At 30.5% G+C, this 27,680-nt stretch overlaps 1 protein-coding gene across 1 annotated transcript in view; it reads right to left on the minus strand.

Annotated features, from left to right (window-relative positions):
* The window catches only part of LOC128388459 (sodium/potassium/calcium exchanger 1-like), a 35,883-nt gene that overhangs the window by 6,220 nt on the left and 1,983 nt on the right, over positions 1 to 27,680 (minus strand). The window contains exons 2-5 of the mRNA XM_053347855.1: positions 8,882 to 9,155; positions 8,135 to 8,686; positions 5,702 to 5,842; positions 3,132 to 3,388 (exon numbers count right to left, since the gene is read on the minus strand). Of these exons, the coding sequence (XP_053203830.1) occupies positions 3,132 to 3,388; positions 5,702 to 5,842; positions 8,135 to 8,686; positions 8,882 to 9,155 (1,224 nt within the window). The remainder of the gene's footprint in view (positions 1 to 3,131; positions 3,389 to 5,701; positions 5,843 to 8,134; positions 8,687 to 8,881; positions 9,156 to 27,680) is intronic.

Here is a 27,680-nt window from a genome sequence, read left to right on the forward strand (position 1 = left end):
AGATGAGAAGGAAAAATGATAGAGAGGGTAAATGCATCCACTCTAATTCAACAATATTCTCTCTTTATCTTCATTGCATTTTCTTTAGTTTCTCTCCTTCCCCATGCAAGTGAAAAATGAGAATTTTCGTTGGAGAAAGTTTATCATTTCGAAGGGAAAAAAGTAAAGAAGAATGAGAAAAAAAAAATATATATGCCAACATGAATCAAGATAATTTCATATCGCTGAACCATATTCTTTCCTCAGGCTTTACACCCTCAACTCAATTCACCTCTTCTACCACCATCTCTATCTCTCTCTCTCTCTCTCTCCTTCATCTTCTACTCTCTGACAAGACTTGAAACTTATGTAACTCAAATATTAATACAAATTTATTTCTCCTCTCTCCTTCCTACCAATCACCCCACCCTCGAGTAGAGTGGGAAAGGATACAAGTAAAGCGAAACCTCTCCATCTTCTTATTTTCTTACACTCACAACTCATTCCCATTCTCGAAATAATAATAATGATAATAGTAAATTAACTTTCTTGATAGATAACATTTCAATCAGTTGTAATCGTCATCTGGTTATCATTTTTTATCCTCTCGTTTTTTTTTATCTCCCTTGCAAAGTTTCAGCCTCAAGTCTCAAGTATCTCTCACTCACTTTCTCTCTCAGTGTGAATCTATTTACTCAATTTTACTTCAAGTGATGAAAAATAAAGATGCTACCAGGGATGATGACAACAAAGAAGAGATAACATTTTAAATGATTAACCAAAGTAGAGGAAAGAAAAAGTTTTTTTTTTCTCTCCTTGGAAATTGATTGAGATCAAGTTTCCTAAATAATAAGAACCAAGAATGATCATAATCAATTATCTCTTCCCCTGTAAGTAACATGTAAACTTTAAGAAAGATTTAAATTACTTCAATCTCATAATTTACAACAATAGTCATTAAGCTAACGATTAATCAATGTTTAATTATCTATTTTAAATCAATTGATGGAACCAGATAAATGCTTTAGATTGTAAAAGTAATTAGAAAGTGAAAACTTATCACCAAACTTTTGAATAGATGAAAGTTTTCACAGAATGGGAAGAGAAAAGTTTTTTTAAACTTTTAGGAAAAGTTCTAAGCACTGAGTTCGAATACTTTTTAAAAAAGTTTATGATAACTAATTGATAACATCTTAAATCAGAGTACATTCAAATTCTTTATATTTTAAACTTTTTTCTTTGAGTATTTATTATATTGGGTGAGTTTTCTTTTCGTCATTACTCAATTTGAATTGACCAAAATTAGGAAGAAAATTTATTCGAATCTGATTTGATTTATCCAAGTTTATCCAATGCTGAGCTTAACCTAAACTCTTAACATTGAAAAACAAGGTTATTTATATACCTTGAGATTTGAAATGTTTATCGTAATCCTTTTCAATGGGTTTACATTTAAAATAGTTGAGAAAAATGTTACATTCCCTGGTAATTCATGTTCATGAACTTTTTCTATCTCTGATTTTAAATTTTTCATGGTAAATAAATTGCTCCCAGCACTTAATTTACCTACAGTAATGGTGATGTTAAAAGAAACCATTTGAAAATAATACAATCAAATTAATGGACTTTTCTGTAAGCAATCAACAGTAAATGAAAACCAAAAGAGAGGACAAGATAATCCTTTTAAATCCTTATCTAAATGAATTCAATGATAATGATGAGAGAGAGAGAGAGAGAGAGAGAGAGAGAGAGAGAGAGAGAGATAAAATTACTAAAATTTTAAAACGGAAACGGAAATGATGCTTGAGTGAACAAGAAATTGTGGACTTGGAAGAAGATGAAAAAAGAAGGTTTGTTAATATGGAATTGAAAGAACAAGTCACTTGTAATTCCTGAGGTTAATCATGTGATGAGAAATATGATGATAAACAGAAGATTTTGAGAATAATCAAATGACGATTGGTTGAAAAATTTTCCAATTCAAAGAAATGAAAAGATAATATTATCTGATTGAATCAAAAGATTCTTTTTGGAACTTTTCCTTCATTGAGATCTAATTTTTTAATGTTAGTTATCTTCAATTTTCATTCTTCTTGCTAGATTGAGTTGATGATGTGAATGAGATTCTGAGGCTTAGGATGATGATGAGTTAACCAAAAGATGATAACCTGTTAAACCAACAGAGAGCCTCAAGGTGTAATATAGATAATGGATGCTGATTGAATGATTATTGGTCAATGAAATGTTACCAGTAATGGTCAAAGGTATAAGAATGATGAGGAAGAGAAAATAAAAAGAGATGGAAGATGAAGATGAAGATGGTGATGGTGATGGAAGAATAAAAAATAAGGTAATTCAGTTAGTCTAAAGTATTCGTGTGCTCATTGAACTTGAGAAGATCCCGTTTCTCATGAGATGACATGAATTTCAGTCCATCGATCACCATTCAATTTTCAGTAAAGAAAAAACCTTTTCAACAGTCAGAAGCATCATCATCATTTTCGCTAGCAGAATGTACAGTGAAAAGAAAAAAAAACTGTAAGATTCAATGTTTATATGCGATTTTTTTTCTTCTCTTTGCTTATCATCTTCATCTCTTTATCTAACATTTGTGTTTATCGACTGTGAAGACAAGTAGAAATGAGAGAGGGAGAGAAGAAAAAAAATGATAGAGAATCAAGTTACTTGTTCATTTTCTTACTTGATTTTTTCTCTTTTTGTTCCTACACTTTACCCTCCCTTCACTTCCTCCTACTATTTTCTATTCTAACCCACCTCTCCCTCATTCTCTCTCTCTCTATCACTGAATCTCCCTCTCTTATCATCTACCACCTCTTCCTCTGAATCCTCATCTTCCCAGTTTTTTTCTTCCTCTTTGCCTCACCCAAACTCTGCATCTTATTTTGGGTGAACAAAAAAAACAAGTGAAAAACAAACAAACTTATCCATTTGTCTTGACTGAAACAACATACGATCATTAACTAATGTTCAGTATTTGAACTTTCCATCTCTGCCCTGATCCTGAAACTCTGAGAGAAGCAGCATCTTTTGTTGTTACTCATTATCACCATCATAATGTAAACACAATACAATCTAATACATTTATCAATATATAAATAAAAAAAATATGACAAATGTTTCCATTTACTAACCCAACGGTTATATCAAAAATATTACTTCCAATCGAACTGGATAAAGCCATGTCACCGAAACCTTTTCTCGCCACAAGAATAGAGGTAACTAGATCAGGTACCGAGGTACCAGCCGCCAAAAACGTAAGACCCATAACCTCTGAGGGTATGCCGAAAGTTTCACCTACAAGGGTTGCCCACCAAACCATGAGATATGAAAAAATAGCAATCCAAATGATTGAACCAACGAAACAAGCGACAAACCAGCGTTTCTTTTCCTTGGACAAAAAAATTCAGAAAAAATATCAAACTTTATATCGATAAACATTGAAGAGACACCGAAAGGAATGAAATTGGAAATTTAATCCAAAAAAGTGAAAAAAAAACCAATGAACATGATAGTTAACTAGTCATTTACATGCAATGATATCTTTTTTTACACCACAAGTATCAGGTAAATTTCGTGGTATCATGTTGATAGTAATAATCATTTAGGATGTAAAGTGCATGCATAATTTGCTAATTGTGTAAATGAACCAGAATTGTAAGTATCACATTTGAATGTGATTAAGGAGAATGTTTCAAAAAAGGTAACATTATGTTTCATGGATTTAAATTCATTATTAATTAATCTGTAAGTCAAATAAAAATCAGGATTAATAGTAATTCTTTTACATAAAACAATGGATTCTTTTACCAGGTAAATATTAATATCATTTCACCTTTAATATTTCAATGGTAATTTGTAGGTACTCAGCTTAGTGATAGGAAGGAGGGTATGGATCATGATGATGATATTAACATGAAGATTTAAATACTGGCAAACAAATTTGAGCTCCAATCTTTGTTTTGATTATTATCAAAATTATCAAAATAATTGCAATTTTGATGGCTTGAAATTCAAGTATTAATAACAAAAAAATAACAAGAATCCGAAACTAAATGGAAAAGTATTCAAATTATCATGAACCAAGATCATTATATTATTGTTATTATTTTTCTTACAGAATGAAACGTGAATAATAATAGGTAATAACAGTAGTAATTTAATATATTATATGCATTTGGATGTATGTAAAGCTAATGTCATAATATGTATTGGACATTGAATAGCTGGTGAAACAGAGGATGCAAAGGATATGAAGATGAAGATGAGGATGAGGATGGAGATGAAGATGAAGGAAGAGTATGAGATGTGTCAAGGCAAGAGGAAAAAAAGAAACACTTATAATACTTGTATTGTTAATATTAGACGATAATTCTGGTTGAACAATATTAACCATGCAAAAGGTGAAGACCAATAAATAGTAGTCTCATCTTTTTTGTCATCTTCATTTCCCTCGTCATTATTATCTTCCTCTTCATCATCATCCTTACCTCATGTTTATATATATACACACACACAAGGCTCATGGTTTCATTTCCTCTTGGAACTGACAAATTCATGACAATCTCATAAAGCCTCCTTATTTTCCTTCATCATCCGAATATGAATTTACTTTGACACAGTTAACTTCCTCTTTTTCCTCTCTCATTCTTTATCATTTTAACCATTCCAATCTCATCAGATAACCTATTCCTCATCTCTAAGCAGTTATTAATAATTTACATCTAAATTCATTCTGTTTGAACTTATCTGTCCCCCCTGAAAATCTTAGCACTTTTTTTCCTGACCAATTGTCAAATGGTTTAGATCCTTTTTTTAGAGTTCAATCTTTTTCCCTTATCACCAAGCTACTGAATTCTATCATGGAACACACCATCATCATATTCATGAGAATTGTTCAACTTTGAATTAGATTCATATTTGTATTCTCTTTAAGTTCCAATGCTCATCAAATAGCCTACAGGTTTTTACTGAGATATTATCATGGAAACTTTTACCCGGCATAAGAAGATAAAATCTTTTAAGTGCAATAATAACATTCAACTGAATAAATTTAATCCATTAATCAATGTGTCAGATAACAGTTAAATCAATTGAATTATTGAATATGAATCTGAACAATAAGTGAAAAAAAGTGCTCAGGAAATAAAAGAAAGTTTCAAGTGAAACTATCTCATGAATTTTTGAGAGAAAATTTTGCAAAATTGTAAAAGTTAATCATCTAAATGAAATACAACCATCGTAAAGATTAAATTTCATAGGTTTTGACTACAATTAGGAGGACAATTTTGAAAGAAATTTTTTTTTCGCAACAAACAGAATCAATTTATCGATGGAAACACTTAAACCCTTCTTTTTGAACCAAATCAACTGAATTTAGGCTTACAATGAAATAAATGATACTCATTATCAATATCAATAGGAGAGATTTTTTTTCTCATCTCAATCATGACAATTTTGTATCTCTTTGTATCAATTTTTAAATTGATTCTACAATTCTTGGATATTGATGATGTTGCAAGGGAATTTAGTTATCAAGAAAACACTTCAAACAAGATAATGAGTCTTATCATATTGAAGTATCGATTGATTATCGTCATTATCTTCAACTGCTGTTACCATTTTAGTGATGAAAAAAATAGTTACTTTGTGCCTTTGATCATTTTCATGATGTTTACTTGCTGGTATCTAAATGATAACTTACCGGTTTTCTTACATCAGGTAGCGTTAACCATAAGGGATAGACAATTGGAACCAGTAGTAGATAAGTTATCCTTTTTGACCATGAGGTGGGCCATGAAAGGTCCAAAGGTTCATTAGCTGTTTCCTCAAGAGTTTCCCTCATCTATGAGATTCATGAACCAGTACAGAGACAACAACCAGAGAGAAGAAAAGAAAGATTCAGAGAAAGAAAAAGAGAGAGAGATAGAGAATTATGATAGAAACAAGTTGACCATTATACGGATAGTATATTGTGTGTGAGTCTATTGAAAATGGAAACAATAAATTAGACTCAATGTTCAATGTGATTGACATTCGATTCACAATTCAATTCGAAAAGATAAATTGATTTTCATTCTTCACCTTTTCCTTTCCTTCCTATTTCCACCCAAAAGTTTTTCTACTCACCTTTTCTCATCATGATAATGAACGAGAAAATCTTCACAATCAAATAGAAAGAGGAGAAGAAAGAAAAAAATCAATTGCAATTAACTAACCGATTAATACAACTGTCATAATAGTTACTTAATCTCTCAAGGTAAATCAACTGACCAATCAACTATTATCAAGACAGATTAAACCTTCGATTCCTGGCAATCTAGATTAATCATGAAATCTGATCCTTTGAGCATTAAAAATGAATTTCAGTGAAAATTTACCTTAAAACAAAGACAAATCATTAATTCAATTGAAGTAATTTAATCTTTAAAGATATGTTATCGTTTCAAAATTACCTTTATCATTTTTTTTATTCTCTATCCTATCAAATATTTACTCTTGATTCAATTTCGTTTTGTTATTGTGCAATTGATTATAATACTGAGTATAATATTTTGTTCAATTTTAAACAATGTTGATTCCGTTGATCTTTTTGTTTTCTTGATCCAACAAATTGAAGGCCTTTGTTTTTTACCAGAACTTTTTCTTTGTCAAAGTTATTACATTTTTCTTACTCGATCATCATTTTCAGAACTTTTTTCTCACTCTTTTCTCCCATCTTTAAATCACATTAAAGTTAACTACAACAGGATAGATAATATTAGTTGAGATGAATTTTCTTTTCCTTTAGTTTAACATCAAGAGAACGACTCAGACAGTCATGATGATTCACATTTCTCTGAATAATGTTGAAATATATATATATTTATATTTACTTTGCTCGTAGAAAAGTGGATATAAAGTCACTATTGAAGAAAGGGGAAAAATAATACTCTTTCATCTTCTCTTTCCTTTTCTCTTTAATATTATATTGTTTACAATTCTGAGCATTCTTCAGGCAGGAACTTGAGTGAGCGTTCACCCATTCAAAAGTATCCATGTTCTATCTCCATGCAATTCCAATTCATTTCATTCCAAATCATTTTCGTCACCATTATACAACCATCATCATTATCATCATGATATTTTCTCACTGAGGAAACGAAAAGACAGTAAAATTACACTAAATGTAAAGCTATGTAACCTTTACATTCATTGAAAATCTTTCGTCCCTTTCTCGATTGTTACATGTAATATTATCATTGTTGTTTCTTCGTATTTCGAACAGTTCTAAGGTTAAAGTCATCGATTTACTAACAGAGGTTTATATTTACTTTTTTTTCTCTACCTGCCACTCCTTCTTTGAACCCTTTTCTCTAATCTAACTTATTTGTTTCCAACTTTTTCTCGTTATTTTTCCATGATACTTAGATAATAATATATTATTATTATTCTCGAAACTTTTTTCAAACTTTTACTATCATTTTTACCTGAACATATTCATGTCATCTTGAATTTGTGTACAAGTATTAAGCTAAAATTGTTCTAACAAAGATAAATCTCTCAAGCAATTGCACCAAATTTAATGCTACGAAAATGATAATAATAATAGTTACCCAGTTTCTTTTTTTTCTATCCCATTCTCTGCCTGATTTTATGCTGTCACTTCAAGTCTTTCGATTATCAGGTATCATGAATTTACCATGGAAATAAAATTGAATATTAATATTAATTGAAAGATGTTACGGAAAATTCAAAACATAACTTTCTCTTATTTTTTCAGTCTCTCAGAAATCACAGAACTTTTCTTGAGTCACTTTCTATCGCCTATCAGAGTACATCTTTCATCATCATCCAGAGCAGATTAAGATTGATGGAGGAAAAGTTGAATGAGCTTCAGTGTTAATATATTATTATGAAACTGATTATTTCATTTGCTGAGTTTCTCCAATGAATTCACACATGAGGTTATCATATATATATAACTTTGAATATTATATCCACTGTCTTTCAACAAAGTTTGGTTACTTGGGTGGATAAAGATTGATACTCATGATGATTTGATATTAATTTTGATTAAAATGTTTGTTTTTTTCTTGCTTTCTGCTTAGGAATATGTTGCATGGGAAAAGGGTGTGTATCAGAATAAGTTGACAACCTTGGCAGCTAATAGAGATGAACTACTTCGTTTAGCATCTAACCCATCAATTCCGTACATGGTGGATGGTGATGAGGAAGGTATTCCATGAGGAGGAAATGATATTGTAGCCACATCAGGAAGCTTCGAGTGTAATCTTACTGAATAAGGTGTTGATGGTGAAACATTGAGATTACTCGATTTTATTGATAACTTATCAGCATCAAGATATTTTGATTGAAGTTCAACCTTTTCCAAGCATATTGAACATCTTGGTAAAATTGAATCAACTGCATCTTTTTCATTTTGTAATTTATCTAAACTTTTATTACAATTCAATGATTTTAACATTGACTCTAAAGGTGTTGATTCTATTGAAATGAGACCATGGTAATGACGTGAGAAATTATCATTATTTTGAATTGGAAAACAAGCTGAAGCCACTGATTTGGGTCTATCAGGTTTACAAAGAGTCTCTTCAGTTAATGGATCAATGGTGTGTACGATCATTGAAAAAACTCCTGAATTATTTGTATTTGAATTTATTATCGGCACTGAGCACCTACGATTATACTGAAAAGAAAAAAGGAATTGGTGAAAGTTTCAAATATAAATAAACGATAATGAGAACCATCAGAATCGTTTAACATCATTGTTTTAAACAACATGGTAATGCAAAACTTTACATATTGACTATGAATAAGTTTGAATGCGTGATATACCATGTGCATTGTTAATTCTAAGGATGAAAAACTTAACAACACTTACAGTATGAACAGGCACTTGGTTAGCTTGATTATCAATCTTGGTGTCATCAATGATACTTTGTATTCTAATTTTATTTCCTCTCATTGTATTAAACTTAATATTTCTGGCTTCATTTTTCATGGACCCAATTGACTTCTCTGCAAAATTCATTGAACTAGTTGTATTTACTTTTCCTCTTGAAACAAAGTTTTTAATCAGCTTTTCAACGGCCTCATTGTATTTCATGAAGAAAACGTAACCAGCATACCACAGTAGCATTATCAATGCTTCATACCTGAAAATTTTTAAGAAAGCAAGAAATTAAATGTCGAATTTAGAAATGAACCTATTATTATATAAAACAAGTATAAAATAATATCGTGCCATGTAAGCTCAAGCTGTATTCGCATTGATCAATATCTATAGAGGGCCAGATTAAAACTTAATATGTTCAACATAGGTGATTTGGTTGAAGTGTTTACTTCTTCAATGTGATTTCACTAATAATATGCATCATTTTTATCTTTATTCTAGATGGTGAAGCTAACAAACAATTGAATATTAATTGTAGTACATAATTTGTAATCTTCAAATCAGGATATAAACAATTTCATGATAAGTTCATTACCGCAAATACAGCAAAAAAAATTTTCAATGAATAAAATGGTTTGTTTTTGGCATCTTGTCAGAAAACTGAAACAAACCAGTTTTTGCTGGAAAGCGTTAGCTTCACATCCGACGAAATACGTGCAAATAATGTTTTTTTACAAAAAAATGATTTGATATATTTGGCATCTGACAAAATTCAAATCAATATACTTCTATAGCGAAAGGCATTTTAGATTTGACCTCTGAATAAATATAGATAAATATTTTTTAAAGAATATGGTTGGTTAGATTTGGCATCTGACCAAATTTAACTTAAAATATTTTAATGAAAAAATGGTCTGTTAGAGCATTTAGTTGTCCGAGAATTCACTGGTTTGGTTCGTACAAAACGCCGACGGTCCACAATATGAAAGCACTCATTTCAGAAACAACCTCGTCTCCACAATTACTGAATATTGGACTAGAAAGCTTCTACAATGCTGCCATTTTTTACTCTGGGAAAATTTAAATTGGGTTATTTAAATACGTACCATAGGCCAGACCTTCCATGGTACGAATGGTTACCAAAAGTTCACGCTGGACTCGATTTGTTGACCCTGATTATTTATTGTTGTTTAATGATTGTGGATTGAATTTTTTTTGCTCTCTCTTGTTCTTTCGTGACTTTTCGTTGTAATGAACATTGTTGATTTAAATGTTCGCCAAATTTGGTTGACTTCCGAAATCCTTTTCGGCACGACAAACAATCAAGAAATTGTTGCATAGAACATGAAGTACCAAATGGTGAAATAAGCATCATCACCCTTGTTGAAAAAGTAACAACAAAATTAATAATAGAAAGAAAGAAAAAAACAAGAACAACTTACATTACAAGTTCGAAACAATCTCCTTCTCGTCCTTTTTGATATGCATCAACCATTCTGAATATGTCGATTAAATTTGGCAAAGTTTTTTGGTTTTGATCACCGTGATGACTGAATCGACGGTTTGGTCGAGTAATTGACCATCCTGGTTTGCATCACTTATTATTTTTTGTAGCCAGACCTCTAACCTCGATCAAAATGACCATCCAAATAGGTTTAATTGCATGTGTGTTTTTTGAAATCACGGTTCTCCATTGCAAGACGCTCTTGAAACGGAAAAATCAAGGCATGAGCTCGTACTGAAGCTTTCATGGTGAACGGAGAGCCACAGGGTATTAATAAAATGTACACCCATAAGCTTTGAGTATGTGCCGTAGAACAGTTGACCTATCACCATGATTTTTGTTTGTACAATCAGCACAATCAGTAGAGGAACAAAGAGCTTGAGTACCTGCTGGTTTACCCCCCAATTTAACGATTTCCAATTTTTGTCTTGTTAGCCACCACATTTTCATAATTTTCGACTTGTTTCGAACTGATCACCTGGTAAATGCATGGAAAGGTGTTCTTTTGTTTGGCCTTGTCTTTCTAATTTACGTTTGTTTTTCATCACAGATTAAAGAAGATTAAAGAAGTAATAGTTTTCCTGTAAGTTAAAATAAATAAAAGAGATAGATCAGGTAAGATAGGGAGAAAAACTGTATCAAACTATATTTGTCTCACTTGGTATAAAAAATCATTAAGAAAACAACAGAAGTTGGTATTAATTTATTGTAAAATTAACTATTGAGTGAATGAGAATAAAAATTAATTTGAATAACTATTATTACCGTGATGACATTATATGTATAAATACAGTATTGAACAACGCTTTTTTCAGTTACTTAAGCTATTTTCAGTTACTTAAGCTATTTAGACGTGCGTTGATGACTAACTATAATGTGAGATATGATCCACGGATTATGAATCGTAAGTCTGACTTTGAAATAAAGCTATTTTTTGTAACTGTCTTATACCTTAGCTTTGATGAGCTTGTACTGGAGCAGTTGATGGTTTGAATGGTTTCTCAATTGTTTTCAATAAGATCATTTTTCAATATCCAAATCAAGCACTGAATTACCATGGCAGTTGTAGTAATGGGTCTTGGCAACGTTTCACCCATCAACTCACTGTTTGTACACTTACACCAAGTTAATGAGCGATGGCATGAAAATGTTGAAGCCTTGTTGATGATGAATTATTATTTCAAGCCTTTTGTTTGGGCTGAGGACATAATTTATTTGTTAAACTAATGAAAATTTGAATGTAAAAAAGTAACGTGTTTTGATCAAATGATTGCTTAAATTGTTATTAAATTTTAAAATGGGCGGTTAGATTTGGCATCTGGCCGAATACTAATGCAAAATGTTTTAAAAAATGCTCGATTAGATTTGCATCTGGCCAAATAGTCATGCATTATTTTTTAAATGGTCTGTTAGATTTGGCATCTGGCCGAATACTAATGCAAAATGTTTTAAAAAATGCTCGATTAGATTTGGCATCCGGACAAATAACAATCATTTTTTTTAAATGGGCGGTTAGATTTGGCATCTGGCCGAATACTAATGCAAAATGTTTTAAAAAATGCTTGGTTAGATTTGGCATCTGGCCAAATACTCATGCATCATTCTTTGCTAAAATGGTCGGTTAGATTTGGCATCTGGCCAAATACTCATGCAAAATGTTTTAAAAAATGCTCGATTAGATTTGGCATCTGGCCAAATACTCATGCACCATTCTTTAATAAAATTGGCGGTTAGATTTGACATCTGGCCAAATACTAATGCAAAATGTTTTAAAAAATGCTCGGTTAGATTTGGCATCTAGCCGTATAATAATGCATTATTTTTGAAAAAAATGGTCGGTTAGATTAGGTTGGTTAGGTTTGTTTATTTTGTTGAATGCACAAATTCTCAACCCTTCAATTACATTCGGCATCTGGCCAGAAGCACATGCACAGTGTTTCAAAAATGGTCGGTTAGATTAGGTTGGTTAGGTAGGTTTGTTTATTGTGTTGAATGCACAAATGCACAACCTATGTATTACAAAAACGTGTCTCAAATGAAACAGTCTATATAAAAAATGGCCGGTTAGATTCGGCATCCGGACAAATCACAATCATTTTTTTTAAATGGTCGGTTAGATTTGGCATCTGGCCAAATACTCATGCATCATTCTTTGCTAAAATGGTCGGTTAGATTTGGCATCTGGCCAAATACTAATGCAAAGTGTTTTAAGAAATGCTTGGTTAGATTTGGCATCTGCACGAATACTCATGCATTTTTTTAAATGGTCGGTTAGATTTGGTTGGTTAGGTTTGTTTATTTTGTTGAATGCACAAATTCTCAACCCTTCAATTACATTCGACATCTGGCCAGAAGCGCATGCACAATGTTCTAAAAATGGTCGGTTAGATTTGGCATCTGGCCGAATACTCGTGGACTATTTTTTTTAAAAAAGTTCTGTTAGATTAGGTTGGTTAGGTAGGTTTGTTTATTTTGTTGCATGCACCAATTCTGAACCCTTCAATTACGAAAATGTGCCTTACATAGGACGGTTAATATAAAAATGCTCAATATCATTTGGTGTCTGGCCAGAAGTGCATGCATAATTTTGCAGTAATTGTTCGGTTAGATTTTCCATCTTGCCAAATACTCATGCACAATGTTTCAAAAAAATGCTCGGTTAGATTTGGCATCTGGCCAAATAGTCATGCATTATTTTTTTTAAATGTTCTGTTAGATTTGGCATGTGGCTATGGATAAAATACTCATGGATTATTTTTTAAAAAATGGTCGGTTAGATTAGGTTGGTCAGGCAGGTTTGTTCATTCAAATGAATGCACAAATTTTTATCGCATCAATTAAGGAATATCTGCCCTACATAGGACAATCAATAAAAAATGGGAGGTTACATTTGGCATCTGGCCAAATACGCGTGCACAATGGTTTAAAAAATGGTTTATTAGATTGGGTTGGCATCTGGCCAAATAACCGTGAATGCCGTTTTTAAAAAAATGTGCAATTTCAGTTTTAAAATGATTTGGGATCCGGCCAAATACACGTTCAAATTGTTTTTTGCAAAGTGGTCTGTTAGATTATGTTGGTTAAGTAAGTTTGTTTTTTGATGAACGCATAAGTTCTCAATCAATTAATATTATAAATGTTTGCTTAACATTGGCATAATTTACTCTAAAACCATGTTATCATTCTCATTATTTCGTGTTTATGAATGCAAACGGGATATTTGTGCAATACACCTACCGGACAACAGATTGCTATATGAAAAGATCATGTTGAACACGAAGGTAAAATAGCATAGAAGTAAATAGCTTCATGTAAAAAGTTCATCATCATTACAATCATGTTAGCGATCATATTAACAGAAAAGTTAGTATACTTTTTTTTTCTCTGCTTACCATCTCTCTATCTATTCTTCGAATTATGAAAAATTCGAAGAATTCTTAGAGCAAGAGTTATAAATCGAGAAAAATTGTTTTGGCTGCTAAATGATCAGGTGATGTGAATACTTTGAGTGTATGTGATATATTTGTTTCGATATGGTTACTGGGAATTGTAAGAAGGTAAAAAAGACTAAACTGAGAGCATAAATATGAGGATGAAGGAAAAATGAAGGAAAAATGAAGGTTACTCATACCATCATACAATAAAGGTGGTAAATAGAGTGTAAAAAGGCGACAAAAGTTAAAAGCATTAAAATCTTGTGGATATTATTAATAAGTTTCTAGTGAAAATACGTTTCAAACTTATCTTTTACAGTAATTCCGAGAAACAGCAAAGGTAATTTAGTAGAAAAAAATTCACTGATTTTGTCAATATTTCTACTGCTTTTTTTGCTTCATCAGCTGATGAACAATCTTCCGATTAGATATTAGTTAGTGTCTGAAATACTTGACAATCAATAGTCATTCACACATATACACAGTCAAATAGAAAACTCTTATTATAAAAGAGTAATAAAAATGTTAATTGTTATCAATTAAATATAAGTAATCACATAGATCAGTAAGTTAACCTATTTCACAATAATTCAATTAATCAAGTGTTTAAGGTTTTGAGATTGGCAACAATTAACTGGAAAAGTCAACGTTGTTAACGACAAATATCGTTGGTCCATTTGATTAGTCCATTGGTCAGTGATTGTGCCAGTTTCATGTGGCATTGATACCAAAAATAAAGATGATGATAAAAATATCGAAGGAGAAGAACAAAAAACCGAGTTCATTTATCAAACTAATATTATCATTGGAAGGAAAATGCTTAGAACATCGAAAATACTCTTTTTTTATCATCATCATCTTTTACTTTATCTTTCCTTCTCGGGATGTTTCTTGTCTTCATCTTGATATTTCTTTTATTATATTTCTTGCTCGTTTTTTCTTTGTTATTTTCTGCTGATGCTCTGTACGTCTAAATGTCCATACTGTCGATGGTCAATCTCTTTTTTCCAAGATAAGTTTACTCAACCAAATCTTAATTAACGTCAAAAAGGTTAACTATTGATGTTCATTTCATCCTCATGTTCACTTTGTCAACCATCACCAAAGCCAATATCATCTTCATCAATCGGATTTTTCATTTTCTTCTGTCTATTAGGGAAAAAGGTGAAATTAATAAAGAGATGACGAGATAAAGAATCGCTAATTAGCTGTAAATTTTACTTGACTAGTTCTTCACGGGATCTAATACAGAAGATTGAAATCAATTCATTTCTTTTGGCTGGATTTGTTGATTATAATCAGTGAAGCAATCAAATATCATTTATATAATCAGAATGCAAAAAATTATCAAGAAATTATCATAGCTTAGTAATCAGTATGATGATGATAAGTATGTTAAATTAAATGAAAGTAAATGTTGGGATGAAACAATAATTTGATGCTTTGGGCTACAATTGAATTTGAAAATTGAATTGAAATGTAAACTGAATATGAATAAAAAAGAGTTTCTTCACTTTTCAATATAAATAACTAAAAAAAGGGATAACATGATAACAATTTAACTCTGTTATTTATTATATCTTGAAATTGAATCAGAAATTGAAACATAATGAAAAGAACTTAAGTAAATGTATTCAAAGAAATTTAAAGGTTTACATTGAATTTAGAGAAGGGAAAGAGTAACAAAAAAAATCCCATAGACATTTAACTTTAATGACAATTTATCTTGAGAGCATTTAGTAGAAATGAGAAGATGAAATTGACTGAAGAGAGGAAGAGATGGAAAATATAGATAGGAAGAGAGAGAGAGAGAGAGAGAGAGAGAGAATCAAATAAAGAGTAGGAAGGGATGAGGATGGAGCGAGAGGTGGAGGATGTTGACTTCTTACTCAATGACTTTTTGCTATGTAAGGTTAAACGTTTAGACGATTAGCATTCTTATCATCGACTATGTACTTTGTATTGTATGTGAATAGAAATTTTGCAAGAGAGAGAGAGAGAGAGAGAGAGAGAGAGAGAGATTGGAAGAAAAGAAGCGGGAATGTTGAGAAAGAGTGAAAAAGTTCTGAACAAAAGGAAATGAAAAAAGATTGTGAACATCGATCCACATCACTACTATTCTTTCACTTGAATTCATCTCTTATCAACTATTTTTCTTAGTTCGTTGATTATATTTGCCTTATCTTTTTTTTTCTTTCATTATCATCCCAACATTCACATCTTCATAATCAGTATCATGCCAGTATTCATCGGAGAAAGAAAAAGGGACTTTTTCTATTACTCTTTCAAATTCTCTCTGTTTCTTTTTCCCCTTTGATAACCAACAACTTTGATGAATATGAATAAAATATTAGTATCAACATCATTTGAGAGTAATATTTTCTGCCAATATTATCGAATCGTTCAATTCTCATCTTTTACCTATTCTAAACTGATTTATAGCTAATCAGAGTAACGGTAAACTGGAGTAAGAAGATAGTGAGATTGAATGCTGAGTTTGCAAAAAGTAAATCTTCATTTGATTATGAAAATTAAATGATCGGAAAAGGAAAATGAATAAAACCGATTGCAATCATTTCTTTAACCTTGTTAATCTAATGATTTAGATCTCATCTTCTCAATTTTGTCGTTCTTTTTATTTCCTCATCTTCCATCTTTTCTCTTAATCTGTCATCCGTCTCATTCTAAGATCCAATTCTTACTATTTATTCACCTTTCTCTAAGCCCCATGTATCCATATCATTCAGTTTCCATTGATACTTATCCTTACTCTCTTATTACTCATCTACTTTGCATCCAATTCACAACCAAATTCAATTACCAATAGCAACTCATACATGTATAAGGAAAGAAAGACAGAAAATATCTTCTTTCAATTTAACCTTTCTCTTCCTCCTTCTCAATGAGATACCATATGAGAATAGAAAAAAAAAATTATCATCCTCTTTCCATTTTTTTCTTCATCTTCTCTTTCATTACTATCTTTCGTTTTCTTCCACAAAGAAACAGTTATTCTGTCCCATCGTCATTGTCATCCTCATCTCCATCTTCATCTTTCATCTCAATTTCCTTTATCATCATTTTCTCCCTTCAGCTCTTTTTATATTTTTATATTTTTAAATTCATATGTATCATCATCATCATTCTTATCATTCTGTCTTCTCAATCCCTCCCTTTAAGTTACCAGATTTTGTAAGACAATTTAAAAGGAATCTTTTGTCATAAATCTCATTTCTCTCATCATCATCTTTTTATCTTCTTCTCAGTATCTTCCTCATCCCTTTTTCTTGAATCAGGAAAAGAAAATTGTCATTCTAATCATTCTAATCATCATCCCTTAATCATCATTTCTTATTTCTTTATTACTTTTTATCTTCATCCTTTACTTTTTTCCAGGTCAATCAAAAGTAATTAGTCTTTTTCTCCTACAAATCAGATTCCAAAATCAACTTTCCTAATGAATTGACCTTTACCACCACAAGTTTGAGCACAATATTACTCATGATATAATCCCTCCCATCTTAATGGATCAACAAACATCATTAATAAATAATTAAAATGATTGCAATTAATATTCATCCATATTCATTGAGATTAACTCATATGCTCAAATGGATTAAATAATGTTGATAGTATTTGAAACAAAGTTAACTAACAAGTATTAAATGTTGATCTCAATTTTCTAGTGATTTTGATAATTAGTGAAAATCAAAAAGTGTCACAAACAAACAAACAAAAAGATAATCATTTAAGCTTTTGTCATCTAGATGATTATGTTTACTAATAATTGGAAAGGTAAATTTTTTGGTTTGAGCGATGATGGAATTAATCAATTGAAACAACATTTAACTACTATTATAATGTTTAATCCTTTTCTCTGATTCTAATGGGAATTAAAATATAACTAACTAATAGTAAAATCCTTGGAATGGCTTAAACGACTCATTAAACTCGAACATAAATCATCCTCATCATCTTCATCTTCATCACCCTCATCAACTAATTTCAAAGCTCAAACAATAAACTTTTTTTCCCCTCTCATTTGTCTTTGTTTCTTTGCCAACAAATTGTCATCCTCATCTTTATCCCTTCTCCTTATCTTCACTGTTCATCATCACCATCATCTTCATCTTCTTTAACTTGACAAAGTCCTGCAAAGAATAAACTTTTAATGCCTTTTACTTTTGCAAAGAAATGACTTGATGATGATGATGATGAAAATGAAGATGATGATGATGGTGATGGTGATGGTGACGGGTGGTGGGTGGGGTAGGGTGTTGATAATGATGACGGATAAGAGATTGGTTTTACTTGAAATCCTCTGAAAGTGTAATCATTGTTGGATCAACTTGAAATCAACTCATTCCAATAACTGTAAACCTTAATTCATTTATAAATCTTTTCAATTCCTTTCGTGCTGATTACTTGATTGTTTTCACCATTCCAACAGTAACACATATCAATTAAATTACTATTACTTAATCCTCAACCCATCATGATAACTATTATTTATGATTACCTGACATTAACTGTAAAACTTGTCGCATTTAAAATGTCTGATCAAATCTCTTAATCAAAATCCGTTAATTCACTTTCTCGAATCATGATTAGATTACAAAATCGATAATTAAATCAATAGAAAGAAACAAAACTGCAAAACAAGACTATTTTCAATTTATTCATTTAATCTAATCAATTACCTTTTCTATTCTTTCAATTTAAATATTACCATTTAATTACAATTAGATTAATTGAGAGAGAGAGAGAAGAGGAAAAAATCGTTTCCATGATTTTTGGTGACATTTTTTTTCCTTATCATTTTGTAGTCTCCCGGTTAATGTCTATTAAGTTATTGCTTCAGATATTTCAAGTTATATAATAACATCATCATCATCTCACAAAACTCATCATCTTTATCATGAACATCGCCATCATCATGAGCATTATCAGAATCTTTCAGAATTTGGAAAAAGATAGATGAAGAAATAAAACTAACATCAAAATTAAGTGAAAAAAGTTCTGTAAAAAAAAGAGGAAGAGGTAAAAACAACTGAGACTGACATTGAATGTGATATAATAATTGAAATTGTCACACTAACTGAGTGAGATGAAGATGAAGATGAAGATGAAGCATGAGGATGTGGGTGGGATGTGTGATGAACAAGTAAAACTTGAACGATAACATTGAAAATGATGTTGATGAAAATGAAGTCTCTAGATGATGAAAGATATTTGGTAAAAGAGAATAAGAAAAGTATAAGATATTGTTCATCTATGGAGATGATTTCATGGAATATCATCTTGATCTCTTCAAATGTAGAAAGAAAAAAAAGGGAAAAATGTTCTAACCTCAAAAGATATCAGATACAAAACTCTTTGCATTCATCTTCACCTCGATCTCCATCACAATCATCTTCATCATCTTCACCTTCTAAATCCTCCATCTTTTAGTTTTCTTTCTTATTCTTGCTCCATCATCAACATCCCAAAGTAACTCATTAAAACATCTCACGAACTTGAAACAGTTTCATGATGATCATGATTAGGATGATTATGATGTTACTGTTGATGATGATGATAAACATCATCATCATGATTATCAGATGATAAAAGTTCATGTTCCAACCTTATAAAAACAAAAATGAATAAATAGTTTACATTGAGTATCTTTAGGATCAATAAATATCAGGAATAAGCTCAGTTAAAGGAGTGGGTTTGATAAATTTCATTGGCGATCAAAATTCAGAGGATGATTAACAAGTGAGAGATTGAGTTAGACAAAAAAGTGAGAGTGGGAGAGAGAGAGAGAGAAAAAGTCAAAATAATAATACTGGAAATGTGTAAAAGATGAGGATGAAGATGAGATTACAGTTTAATAATAGTTTATCTGTTATGATGAAATTTGATCTAATATTTGGATGGTGAGAAATGTTAACTGTAAATTATTGTCAATATTTTTACCGGAACAAGAAAAGATGATGACAAAATTGCAGCCATTCTTTGGGTCGAGTCCATTTTTCATTTGGAACCATAATCTTCCCCATTATCAGCACCTTATCATCATGACTTTTTTTTCTGTTTTCTTCCAAATGATAGTATAATTGAAAGATAAACTTTTCTTCGTGCAATCGTGTTAACTATGAAAGATGGGACAAAATCTTTGTTTTTATCTTCTCAGAATTCAATGGACATTTAGGATCATGATAAAGTACATTTAAAGAAAAGCAAAGGTGATGATGATACTGGTATGTAATAAAGAGGTAAATTGAGTATGGAAGGCATGAATTAAAACAGCTGATCTTGCAAGAAATTTTTTGGGTGTGAGGAATGAGAATGAATATAAACAGTGAAAGGGTTGGATGGTGGGTGATGATTTGGGAGGAACATGAATCTTTGTGTTACTATCATAGATTTATCATGAGTAATGAGAGTGAAAATGATGACAATCATGATGATGGTGATGATGAGATGATACAAAGTCACGAAAAAATTATAGAGAGAGAAAGAGAAAGAGAAAGAGAAAAGAAAGGGGAAAATGTAAGATGGATACGAAACTGTAAGGTGATCAAATAATAAGTGATGCTTTTGACAATATTGACTTCAAATGAAATCAATGGGAAGAAGCGAGAGAGAGAGAGAGAGAGAGAGAGAGATATGATGATGATCATCGACATAAGAGGATTCGAGTAAAAACAAGAACCTTGAAATGTTCTAAGCCCATTCTAGAAATCATTGTGCTGAGCATGTGTCTGAAAGGAAGAAAAAATTTCCACTTCGATTGATATTATCATTTCGAAGGGTGAGTTATCTCCTCTTCCATTCTCGATTTTTTCTCCTTCTCTCTGTCTCTGTCTCTCTCTCTCTCTCTCTCTCTCTCTCTTTCTCCTTTCCCTAGTTCATCCTCATCTCTTTCTCTTTTTCCTACTTTTTTTTCGATTGAACAAAATCGATACTTTCGAAGGACATCGAATTGTCAACAGAATATATCAGTTCAATCGTCCATGTTATCCGTCTCTCTCCTCACCCTTCTTTGCATCTATTTGCTCAATGGTAAAATCCAAAGTTGATAGAAAAAGATAAGAAGATGAGGATAAGAGGGATGATGAGAAATAAGAGAGAGAAAATTAACCAAAACATGGAATAAGAAGTAAGAACTTTGCAAAAAGATGACAGAGAATGAAGATGATAAAATGGGAGAGACAAATCTTCTTGATGTGCTTGAGATATTTTGAAAAATGTGATATCTCATGAAATGAACAGATAAAAAGGATAAAATTCTGTATGAAAAAAAGAAGAAGAAGAAATGACAAAGAACGAACTCAAATTCAGTTTCAAGAATCTTAAGCTTTTCACCAAAGAGTAAAAAAGAAAATGATAAAAGAAAAACATTTTACCTTCTTCGTCCTATTTGATAACTTTTCTATTATCTCTTTTTTTATCCTCATCTTTTCATCGTCATGAACCAGACAAAAGTCCAAACATGATACATAATTTTACCTTAATCATTTTGATCTTGAAATTTATCATCTCTCACAATTGTCGATTAACTTTCAAGGGAAAACTTTGTCCATTCTATTGTTGTCTTTTTTCAACCTCGATTCAATTTTATCGAACAATAATAATAAGAATGTTAACCGATCACTGATTATCTTCATCGTCATCATCATCATCATCATCATTGCCATGAAAGCAAATTAACATTCTGAGTATCATCTTGAACTTTATCACTTATTACACATGATTAAGAGAGTTAATTCAAATCAATTATCAGCACGAAAACCAATCAGATAAAGTAACTGTAATGATAACGTTAATGATATCTACTATCAACAATTAACTCGACTTTAACTCATATAATTAACCATTAGCTTTAAGCTGAGGCTTAATTGTCATTCTCAATTCAATCAACATCATAATGATAATAATAACTGGCATGTTATCAGTTGGACAATTTAACTGATTATACAATTAAAAGGATCCAAAGATTAATCATGAAACAAGAAAACAAATTTACAACAATTAAAATGGTAAATTGTTGATCAAAATTCAATCCTTGATTATATCAACTATTATACTTAAATTGTTCAAATGATAAAATAGCAAAAAAAAATTTAGCTAACTAACTATTTCCAATAAAAACAATCAAGACTAACAATCAACACTCTGAAAGTTGATTGAAAACAAAAAGTTTTGTTTAATTGTATTCTTAAGGATAACTTTAATTGTTGACTATTAATATTATCCTTTTTGGTTAATATTATTTATGACTAATTAACAGAAAAGCAATATAATTGATCCGGATAATTAAGCTCGGTTTATATTGTAAATATGATTTATAAAGATAAAGTTAATCCATGTTAACAATTGTATTAATCAGTCTGTAGTATTTAAAATTAATCAATTGTTTCTTTTGGTGGTTTATTACACAATTTAATTCAAAGAAATGAATTTAATAAATGATTAACTTGGATTGTTGAATAAAATATAATAGATTAGCAATTAGACTTGAAGAGAGAGTAAATTTTTGTTTTAAAATGTAATCATAATTCAAGTTAATGGTGTTAATCTGATGGTGAGGATTAAATGATAAACCATAATAATGTTACTTAGATACAGATAATAACTTTGTTACATTGATGAGGTTATTATTTTGTCTCTGAGCCAGAAAATAATATCATCTCGTTGTTTTTTTATTACCATCAACTAATTGAGGTTGGTGTAAACACTTTTATATCATCATTATCATGTATCCTTATCATCATCATCAACATCATTATCATGGTTATTATTGTTATCACATGTTTAGATTTCAAATCTCATCAAGATTAACTAGAAAGAAAAATTTTCACCTCTAACTATTAAAGTCTATCTACAGACAATACTAATCAGAATTGATTATTATTGTTATTATTCATCATGATGATCAACACTGATTAGGTAAATAATAATAAGAGTTGTATTAGGATTAGATGATTATTTGATTTTCACCTGAAAATCTGTTGATTATTTCAAGTATTCTGAGTAGATTTGATTTAAGTTATTGCTAAATTGTTGTCTATTATTACTAATAAATCCTTTTGTTTTCCTTTTCTCTCTCTCTCTCTCTCTCTCTCTCTCTCTCTGTCGTGGATTAACTTGGGCCAACCAAAATTTGTCCTTTGTCAAGCTACATCATGATTATCGTTCATTTTATGATGATGATAAAATGAAATTGAAGTTATACCTGTAAATCCTTTCATTGGCTACATTAGGGATAAAAGATGATAGAGAAGAAGAAGAAAAAAGAAAGATGATGAAAATGATGATATGATGAGAAGGAAGAGGAAAAAGAGGATCGATGAGACTTGAAGAAAAAGTTTTCCATTGATGGAGATGAAAAAAATTGGATGTTTTCGTTTACAGAATAAAAACAAACGGATAACGTTAAAGAAAACAAACCTAAGAAAGTAATAAGAGATTAAGCCTAAGTATTAGTTATCATCATCATGGATTAACCAGAAATTGATAATGTTGATATAATATGAATTTCGAGAAGGAAAAAAAAAATCTCCTCATCTTCATCGCCGGAGGATTAATTATTTACTTCTTCATCTTCCTCCCCCCTAAAGCCTTTAAACTTCATCTTCATTTTGATCCGCTGATTGTGATGCGGATGATTATGTCCAATTCATTTAATTCGTGTCAAAAGTTTTCACATGAAAAGAAGGAAAAACAAAAAGTTCTGATTGATTGAGTAATTAATAAATCGAAGATATTTTGTTGACTGATAATAATGAATTTCATGATAGAAATGGACACATCATTCAAGTATAATAATCTCAAATTATTTCCACTCAAATTCATACCTTAAGGCTATTCATATCATCTTAATTAATTCTGTCTAACGATTTGATTTTTTTTCTATGATAATTGTAATGATTGAGGAAATGATGTTAATCAAGTTGTTGGTTAAATTATCACTTTGAACATGATTATTAGCCATGTAATAATTAACATTATTATGACAATTATCTAATCATATTCACATATCTCATTCTAATTGTATTTGTATTTCATGTAAACTGTTCAAGATTCAAGCTGAGTTTTCATCATGATTATCAGGATAATAATCATTCATAAAAATAACAATAAAAAACAGTATAAAGAATAAAAAAAACTAACACTAATAATAAGAATCAGCTAATGATGATGATGATGATTAACTCAATCAAATGTACATATAATTATCCCCTCAATCCTTTACATGGAAATTGATTGTAATATTATCATGAAATGTTCATAATGATCATCATAATTTACCTTAATCATTGAACATAAACCAATGGGTTTTCTTTTGCTTCGTTGTTTGGTAACATTTTTTATCACCAATTCTCAACAATTATCATCATGTAAATAATTATAATCATTTAGATATGTGTGTATGTAATTAATATAACAATAATTAATGTTAATCACTTTAGATAATTTGAAAAATTTGGAAAACCGATTGATTCAAATTTGAACAATGAATTGTGTATTTGATACAAGGTGAAGATTGAAAAAGTTCTGACCATGTTGAGGAAAAAAGTTCATCAATTATAAACTCATTATAATTAACATTTAGTTTGGTGAAACTTTGAAACTTTGAAACTTTTATTTTGTCATACTTTTTGCTGAGAAAACCCATTAAATCAATGATATCTATCGGAAGATTCAAAGTAAATCCAAAGTTCATTGTGATAATCCATGATAAATATTATATTCTACCATATGAAATAATAGTTGGAGTAAAAAAACTTTACTCTAATAAATCATCTTCTTTTGAGATAATATTTTGCTCAGAAAAATTCTGATAATTGTTGAGGCTCTCATATATTTAATAATATATTCCAGTTTGATGTTAGATGATCATGAGATAAAGATTAAAATTAATAATAATAATAAAGTTTAATGATGATAATACATAAGGATAAAGTTCTGGCTCCTTTTTTTTCATTCCCATGGTTCATCATCCGGATGATAATTTATTATTAATTTCATGTTGAGAAGTAACTGAAAAGTTATCATGTAAAAAAATATTACTCTCCGTTTTTTTCCCTTATTATCATCATGCTGATGGAAGTTTAATTTCAATAAAATATATTTTACGATTTATCGGGTTAATCACAGGGAGAGAAAGAGAAATTAAATGATATTATCTGTTTGATGAACCATTGTTAATATCATGATGGAAATTATTTCTACCATGATGATTACATGATGATGATGATGATGATGATGATGATGGCGGGGATAAAACTCAAGTTCTGTCTTGTAAAGGGCAATATCTTAATGACATTTATGACAAAATTAATTACCAGAAGAAAGAGTTTGGTGAAAATTTTTCTTCTTTTCCTTTATTTTTTTTCTCTCTTCATCTCAATTTGTTTCAAATAATCATTGAATCTTTCATCTTCTGGTTATTATTATTAATATTTGGATAAATATCAGGGCGATCGAAATGCTGATATGTAGAGAATCTTTTAATTGGCTTTGATTAGAACTTTTTATCTTCTTCTTTTCTGGTTGTTGATGATTATGGTGTCAACAGAAGTTCTTGATGATTATATTGGAATATAACAGATTTATTAATGTTTTCGTTTCTTTCTCTCTCTCTCTCTCTCTCTCTCCCATCATCATGTTTATCATCTTCATCATCATTTTCTCGAATTATCGGTTCCTACTGTTCCGGGTCTATAATCAATTGAAATGAAAACGATGGATAATGATAGTGAGAGTGGGAATAAGACAAGGGGACAAGAGATGGAAACAGAAAAGGATAGAAGGAGAGAGAGAGAGAGAGAAAGGAAGTTTATGAGAAGATGAAGATGAAGATGAAGAGGATGAGCTCTTTTTACAGTTGAATGATTTAAGGAATCTTTTGTTTGGAAAAGCTAACTTTGTCTTCCTTTTTTCCATCTCTTCCTCCTCATCATCTTGGTCATCTTTCTTGTCCAGATGAAAAACTGATTGAAACCTTTCACTAAATGGGTTCAAGAGATTTGGTTATAACTTTTGGAGAGAGAGAGAGAGAGAGTGACCTCAATTATTGCATATCACTAGTTTCGACTTGAATTATTCTTGGGATGATGATGATAAACATAATCGATAACTGATCATGATGAGAATGATCTGTAAATCTTTTGCCTTCGTCTTCATCTTGCAAAAACAGGCTTAGCAAATAATCATTACCTGCTTTCACTTTCCGTTACACACCAGTATCATCATGATTATCTTTTCCTCTTTTTTTTGGGGTCAAAATGAGATGACGATGATGATTAGGATAAAGACAAAACAAATGAAGGGTATAACATTGGGAATAACAAATGACCACTATCCTGTGTCCATCCTGAATAATAAGATGAAAAGGAAAGATCCAATCAGATGCTGGTTAGATTTAACATTCCTCCCTCTTCATTTGTATCTTGTAGATTCATTACCAACTATTAATTTCCTCTGTTCCATAAAAGAGAAAAAAATTTTATTCCTCCTAATTCAGATTACGATATTATCACCATAATGATCAACATTGGAATCCAAAGTTCCTGATTCTATGAATGATATAATATTTATATATTAATTTTTCTCCTCTCTCTCTTTCTCTCTCTTGACCTCGTGAATTGGAGCTTATTCTTGATCAGATTATCTAAATGATCAGAATTAAGATTGATTTTTGATAGCTAATTTTCTTGTTTTAGTTATGGAATCAATAAATAATCTTGATAATCATTATCATCTTCATCTTCTTGTTCCGTTCTCTGATCTCATTATATTCTGATTTTCTCCATCTAATTCATACTCACAATACCACACAAATTCAACCTTTCCCATCACCACTATTATCATCATGTAAGAATACAATAACTTTCATCATAATAATAATAACTATTTGCTCTGTTTTCGGTAATTTCAGTTATATGTTATCTCATTCATCGCCAAATTAATATAATCTACCGGAATAACCATTCATGCTCATCATTATTGTTTAAAATTACTACAACTTTTGCAATAAAATCTCATCATCAAATGCAAACAAAAAGTTATCAATTTTTCATTCATTCTGTAACGTGACTCCATCTAGTGTAGCATTATGGAACCTTGTCAGATAATCAATTTCAATTCTAACTCATTTATTTAAGTGTATCCAAAGACTAAGATTACTTTAAGATTATAAGCATTTTCAGAGGGGATTTTTTTCCGAATAGAGACTTTCTGGTTTCAAGATTTTCTTTTAGTCGAAAACTTTCAAAAAAAGGTAAAGCGTCAAGAAGAAGGTCCAACAGGTTCGACTACCTGAATAACCAGGTGTACTTTGGTTCTAATCTTTCAACATTAACCAAGAAAAAAAAGAGAACTTAACTTTTCAACTTATCCAAAATATTTTAACCTCAAAAATTAATATTCTTAGTGTTTCTCTTGCTGCTAAATCCTTAATCACTTTGCCCTAAAATCTTGTCTATTTGCACTTAACTTTAACCACAGTAATAACCTAATCTATTCTCACTCTTTCTTCTAACCTCTGACCTCTTTTTAGGTTAAATCTTAGCACAAAAGGTTGTCTATAAATCTTTTGTTTTCTTCCCGATAATTACTTCCATCGTTAAATTCAGATCAATCAGAACTTTTCTCTTTCTCTTTTTCTTTGCTCTAACTTATTCTCAGTTTCTGTGTCCACTTTTTTTTCCGATTCCATGCTAACCATTGTTTATCACGAATTACTCATGAAATTGGATTGTCATAACTCTTATTGGAACAATTTACTAATGGTAGATATTCAAGAAAAGCATATTCTTTCTGATGTTTCCATTTTCATTTATCATGTTTAACAGGG

The sequence above is a fragment of the Panonychus citri genome, unplaced genomic scaffold (assembly GCF_014898815.1).
Source record: "Panonychus citri isolate SS breed McGregor unplaced genomic scaffold, ASM1489881v1 Contig00099, whole genome shotgun sequence".
Classification (NCBI taxonomy): Eukaryota; Metazoa; Arthropoda; class Arachnida; order Trombidiformes; family Tetranychidae; genus Panonychus; species Panonychus citri.